The sequence below is a fragment of the Capsicum annuum genome, chromosome 9 (genome assembly GCF_002878395.1).
Source record: "Capsicum annuum cultivar UCD-10X-F1 chromosome 9, UCD10Xv1.1, whole genome shotgun sequence".
Lineage (NCBI taxonomy): Eukaryota > Viridiplantae > Streptophyta > Magnoliopsida > Solanales > Solanaceae > Capsicum > Capsicum annuum.
Genome location: NC_061119.1, coordinates 3,326,894 through 3,333,456, shown reverse-complemented (window position 1 = coordinate 3,333,456; position 6,563 = coordinate 3,326,894). Strand labels below are relative to the sequence as shown.

Below are 6,563 nucleotides of genomic sequence, written 5' to 3'. Positions count from 1 at the left end.
AAAAAAAAAAAACTTAACCGGGCCGGGCCGGTTAACCGGCGGACCCAGCCGGGTTTGGTCTGGGCCGGGTTAACCGGGCCCAAAGAAAAAATCCAATCGGAGCGGGACCCGGACCCCTAAAGCCCTTGGGCTTACCAGGCCGGGTCAAACTGGGCTGGTTTAATTATGTGGGTCGGTTCGGGCCGATTAAAACCGACCCGTTTGACACCCTTAACCGGAGGAGTAAGAGATTAATTATCTTCTACCTCTCATACGGAACGAGTCCTAAATCTATAATCGAGTATCATGTAAATTGAGACAGAAAAATGAAATCGTTTGGTTAGAAAAAAAGTCATTTTGAATAATTAATCATAAGATTAACTGTGGGCTTGAGGCAGATTAAAAAAAAAAAGTTGATTACTCGAATTGATTCTCGCATCCAAGTGCCCAAAAGGATGAGCGAGTTCGATTTGAGTGTTCATCGATCGGGTGGATCTATATGTTTCGAGGTGGTGAGACGAGGTGTATCTTAGTCCGGCCAGGACATCTGTTTTGGGTACCTAGGGCCATAGGTTCGAATCTTATCACCTTGATGTGGATACGATAGCCTAAGAACAAGTCAAAACCACGAGACAGGTACGAAATTATTTCACCATATATATATCACTAAGATACACATATAAAATAGTCTCGCATTTAATCCTGAAACTATTATAAGCCAAACAGCTCCTGAGAGATACTCACTTTATTCGTTTTTACTTTGTCACTGTTTCAATTCTCAAATCAACCTATATAAATTTTGATTAATATTTTAAAATATATAATATTAAAATATATTTTTCATTATATTTAGCAGCCATTTTTATTTAAGTTACAAATACACAAAAACTCAAAATTAGCAACAAGAAGAAAATATGCAAGTAGTTTCAAAATACTCCCAAATTTTCTCCATTTTTCCTCATTCAATTAAACCCAAAATCCCCAATTTCCAAACCCTAAACCCCAAAATCCCCAATTTACGCATTAATGCATTATCTTCAAGAACGTTTAACACTTCAATATTGACCAAGAAAGTACTGTTTATGGGTCCGGGTGTTGACCCGGAAGATATTAAGGAAGATATGGTATTACCCGGGTCGAATATTGTTGTCGGACCTTATGCGGGTGATGCAAAGATTAAGGAAGTTGAGTTTGTTAAGAGTAGTAATAAGGTTAAAGATTGTCCTAGAAATGAAGAAAGGGGTGAATTTGCTATGTTGGGTAGGTCTAATGTTGGCAAATCTTCACTTATTAATGCTTTGGTTAAGAAGAAAGAAGTTGCTCTTACTTCTAAGAAGCCAGGTAATTCGAATATGTCACAAATGTAATATTTTTTTAATGTTTTTATTAGATATGACATAAAATAACTTCAGCTTATCGAAGCCATGACTTAGATGGGAGGGCGTGGAGGTGGAGTATTTAACTTTATTCTAAACGGGTTTAGGCTTGGGGGTGTCTGTCGTAGTACTAACTTTATTCTCTTTGTGTCTTTTTTGAATGTTTTGATCTGATATGACATGACTTAGCTTCAGCTTAACGAGGACATGATATTGGATAGGAGGGTGTGGAGGTCGTAGATTAGAATGGATGGTTAGTCGTTGTGTAGTGTTGTCTTGCTTCTCGATGAGTTTAGGCTTGGGGTGTGTGTCGTAGTATTAGCTTTATTCTTGTGGTGTTTTGTTTTTGGTTGCGAAGATTAAGGAAGTTGAGTTTGTGAAAAGTAGTAATAAGGTTAAAGATTGATGTAATATGTTAGTTTGTGTTTTTGGTATGTATATATTTTAATTATTGAGCTTGCTTCAATTGGTAGCAGAGTCAGAATTTTTATTAAAGGGTCGTTTGGTAGAGAGTATAAGAATAATATTGAATAGGGTGTATCAGTAATGTTGAGAATATATAGTTATGCCGAGACTAGTGATGCTGAGATTAGTTATGTTAGGATTAATTTGCAAATGTTAAGAGTAGTAATAATGTTAGAGATTGTCCTAATGATGAAAGGGGTGAATTTGCTATGTTGGGTTGGTCTAATGTTGGTAAATCTTCGCTTATTAATTCTTTGGTTAAGAAGAAAGAAGTTGCTCTTAATTCTAAGAAACCAGGTAATGCGAATATGTTGTAAATGTAATATTTATTTTGTTTTTTGGTATGTATATATTTTAATTATTGAGCTTGCTTCAGTTGGTAGCGGAGTCAGAATTTTCACTAATGAGTAGTTTGGTTGAGTGCTTAAGAATAATATTGAATAGGGTGTATAAGTAATGTTGAGTATATATGGTTATGTCGGGACTAGTGATGTTGAGATTAATTATTCTTGGATTACTTCTGAGAAATCTGGTAATTTAAATAGCTATTTGCAAATTTAGACTCTTTTATTTATTTGTTTTCATTGTGTTTTCGTGGACACTTGATACTGACGCGACACATAAATTTTAGAGGTGTTTAGTTGGCCCTTTTGTAAGTTGGAGTACTTTTTTTGCTTTAAAATTATATATATTTTGTATGTTTTTGATTATTGAGCTTGGATGTAGTGGGTATGCGTAGATGCATTTGGTGATGAGGTGTGAGAGGTTTGGATATTGTGGGAGGTGATAGGTATCCTATGTAATTAGTCGAGGTGTGCGAAAGATGGCTTGAACATCATGGTCATAAGAAAAAAAAGAATTGGATATAGTGGATGAGGAGAGAGGTAAAGGTAGGATGAAGAAGTATTAGGGAGGGGTGATTAGACAGGATATGATGCAGCTTTTGCTTAGGACATGATCTTAGATGAGAGGGCATGGAGGTCGTGGATTAGCAAATGAGGTTAGTATTAGGGAGAGGTGATTAGATAGTACATGACATAGCTTCAGCATATTGACGAAATGACCTTAGATAGGAGTATTATGGAGGTCACCGATTAGCTTGAAAGTTAGTAGGTAGTTGAGTTTTGACATGTTTTTTGGTGTAATTAGTCTTGGTGAGAGCATGGGAGCACCGTGTCTGTCATAGTATTAGCCCTTCTTATATATGTAGTTTCTTGCTTTTGATATCTGTTACCATATGTTGTCTATTGCATTCAGTTACTGTATTATTTCGCTATTGTTACTGTTCTTTTTGGATGCTCTGTACTGCTTTCTTTATTAATTGATATGTTTTTTCACTGTCGTTTTCCCTTTTTCTTAAACTTTTCGATTTGTTGCACTTGAGTCAAGGGTCTTTCGGAAACAACCTCTCTATCTCTCCGAGGTAGGGGTAAGGTCTGCGTTCACTCTATCCTCCCTAGGTCCTACTTGTGGAATTACACTGGGTATGATGTTATTGTTTTAATTACCGAGCTTTTTATAGTTACCTGAGCCAGGATTTTCACTAGAAAGGTTCAAAACATAAAAAGTAACTGTATATGCACTGTAACTTTTCGATGATGGGGGGTTCGGATGAACCGGTGCGATTCCGTAGCTTCCCGAGGCGAAGCTAGGATTTTGGGACAACTTATTAGGTTCTGAATAATTTAATTATATATATCAAGTGGATCTTTAAACATAAATGCACGGACTGGGCTAGCTACTAAGTTTTATGGTTTGTAGCTCCGCCTTGCTAGCTCCCCTGGTTATGGCCTACTAGTATGGGTGTATAGATGGCTCTATCCGAATGTTGTAGCTGGATTTTAGTATTTACTTGGTACTTCGACGGATTAGAGGTGGATTCTGATATTAGTATGTTTAAATGTACAGGGAAAACTCAGTTGATTAATCATTTTTTGGTGAACAAGAGTTGGTACATTGTGGATTTGCCTGGTTACGGGTAAGCCTTTCTCGATCTTGCTGCTGTTAGAGTACCTACGATAGGTGAAGCTGTTTTACCATTACAGTGAAATGTATCGATAAACCTATTTCTGAAAATGTTAGCACTTAGCTGGTAGGAGATCAGTAGGCTGAGATGGAGCCAAGATTTCAACTTTATGGGTGTGAATTTAGAAGAATGATTTCAATGCTAATAACCGGGTTCTAAAATTAATGTGTACATATTTAATGATTTTTTTTAACACACTTTTTAAGCAAAAACTACTTGTTCGGCCAAACCGTGTATCGGTGGCTACCTCCATCCCTGCTAGTAGGCTATAGCGATAATCTCAAGTCTCAACTAAATGCTTGCCGTATTTGATGCTTCTATTTGAACGAAATAGCACGACTTCACTTGGTATGATAAATTGCTACTGGTTTGTTTCATTATGCAATAAACTGCGCCTCAAAACCAAACTAGTTAGGGTAAACTACATGGTTTACTAAGTTGAAGGAATTGTGCTCTTTCGATCCTGCTACTTTCACTTTGTTATTCCTAGCAACTAAACTGTTTTTTTAAATGAACTTTTAGTTTATATGGAGAGCAAAGGAATGATATTTTGCATTAATCTGGCGATAGACTATTTTGACTACATCTAAGTTATTTTCTCTTACCTGTTTCAGTTTTGCTAATGCGTCTGAAGCTGCTAGAATGGATTGGTCCTCCTTCACAAAAGGTTACTTTTTGAATCGAGATACCTTGGTGTCGGTCCTACTTTTAATTGATGCTAGTGTACCCCCTCAGAAGATTGACCTTGATTGTGCTAATTGGCTTGGACGCAACAATGTAAGCTTCTGATTTTGCTGATCTTCGCGGTCTCTGTTAGCATTCCATTGTTTTCACATAGTTAATTGAAGTCATTTACTCCATAAGTCACTCCGTACATTGTTGACCTTCATACAACATATTTCTCTTTTTTCCGTGATAAGTAACTTTCATGCAACACGTGCAGATACCAATAACGTTTGTTTTCACAAAGTGTGATAAAATGAAGGGAGGGAAGGCAAAAAGGCCCGACCAGAATATTAGAGATTTCATAGAGCTTATCAGGCAGAACTACAAGCATCAACCTCCATGGATAATGACGAGTAGCGTATCTGGTTTGGGCAGGGACGAGCTACTTCTACATATGTCACAGCTGCGAAACTATTGGAACAACGAGTAGCTCAACCGAAGGATCCGCATTATCTTGTGATCTTGAAATGTACCATGATATTGATCTTTTTGGTCCCCTAGGTGTCAAGAACACAGCCCAAATGGAAACTTGTAATGCCTATACTTCATGATAAAATGTATTTACCAGCCTTGTTGTCATTGTTGCCCACAATGCTTATTCTAGTGCAACATATAATGTCATGAAGAAGTTGGGCCTGATAATGTCTTCCATCTCTATCGAGGGAACCTTGGAGTAACTGGTAAACTTGCTGCCAAGTGACCAGGAGGTCACGGGTTTAAACCTTTGAAACAGCCTCTGGTCTGCCATGTGATCAAGAGGTCACGGGTTCAAGCCTTGGAAACAGTCTCTCTGGTAGAAATGCAAGGTAAGGTTGCGCACAATACACCCTTGTGATGAGGCCTTTTCCCGGATCCTGCGCTTAGCGGGAGCTTTAGTGTATCCGGGCCCTGTCAGAAGATGGATTAAGTCTCCTTACTGCTCGAAGGCAGGATAATCAAACTGGTTCGGACATCACGGTTATCTCCAGAATATTTAGTGTAACTATTACTACAAGATTTGACTTGTCTTTTAACATTTGCCAGTTGCTATTTATTTGTTGAGATGTTACCTCCTCCTTTTGTTTTAGATAACCGCGGTATCTGGGCAAACTTGTGTCATCTTGACTAATTTTACGGGATATCTGCTATCCCCACCAACACAAGTACTGGGTGACTATGTTCATCAAATCTTTGAACTTGAAACCTCATGATTTTCAACCACTATTTTCAAAAGCAAAAAAAACTCTAAAAACCCCTCCGAGTCTACTGGGATTTTAAGTGCAAAGCGTAATTAAAGTGTGAACTTTCGCAAACAATTTATACGTTTGGTACTGCTCGATTCAAGATAGAATTCATGTGCAATACAACGCCGATCCTAGTGCCTTACCTACACGATAGCTCAACTTATGTAAGACGAAGCATACTCCTCGAGCTTCAGAGCCTAAATGCGCCTTAAATAAGCGTTTAGTATTATTATTTTCAACCCACTTCATCGATCATTTGGCTACCCTTGAACTGAGTTAGTTACCTTCCTTGTTTAGTCAACACATAAAATGGGCCTACTTCAGGTGCATGATCTAAATTTGGTTTTGGTAGTATACTGTTGTCCCTGATTGACCTGAATATTGATATGTATTTGCCAGCCTGGCATATTGCCAATTCCAATTAGGAGTGCGTGGGGGAGGGTGGTAGGGGGAACCGTTTGGGTGGTCAAACGGGAACGACGCGAACGGACCGTTTTCAGATCAAATCGATAACACCCACATTTTTGGGTGAGCCCGGGGCCCGAACGTGTTTTGGACCGAAAATCGACCGGGTGGGGTGGAGGGGGTTGACATTATCTTTCTTACCATTTGTCTTCCTTTGTGTGGAACTCTTTGACTCCTCTTTTGTCCTGAAATGTACTGTTTCTATAATGAATACATCAAATGGTTGTAAAGCTTGCACAGGCAGAATCAAGATTTTAACTTTACAAATTCGAAATTTTAGAATTGAGACATCAGATATTAATA

General features: G+C 38.2%; 1 protein-coding gene across 1 annotated transcript; it reads left to right on the top strand.

Annotated features, from left to right (window-relative positions):
• The first annotated feature begins 721 nt into the window (after positions 1-721).
• LOC107843165 (GTP-binding protein At2g22870) lies at positions 722-5,151 on the top strand. The gene is made up of 4 exons (XM_016687365.2): positions 722-1,320; positions 3,729-3,798; positions 4,461-4,623; positions 4,790-5,151. The coding sequence occupies exons 1-4, from the start codon at positions 894-896 to the stop codon at positions 5,000-5,002; spliced, it is 873 nt and encodes a 290-aa protein (XP_016542851.1). The 5' UTR covers positions 722-893; the 3' UTR covers positions 5,003-5,151.
• Positions 5,152-6,563: the final 1,412 nt, after the last annotated feature.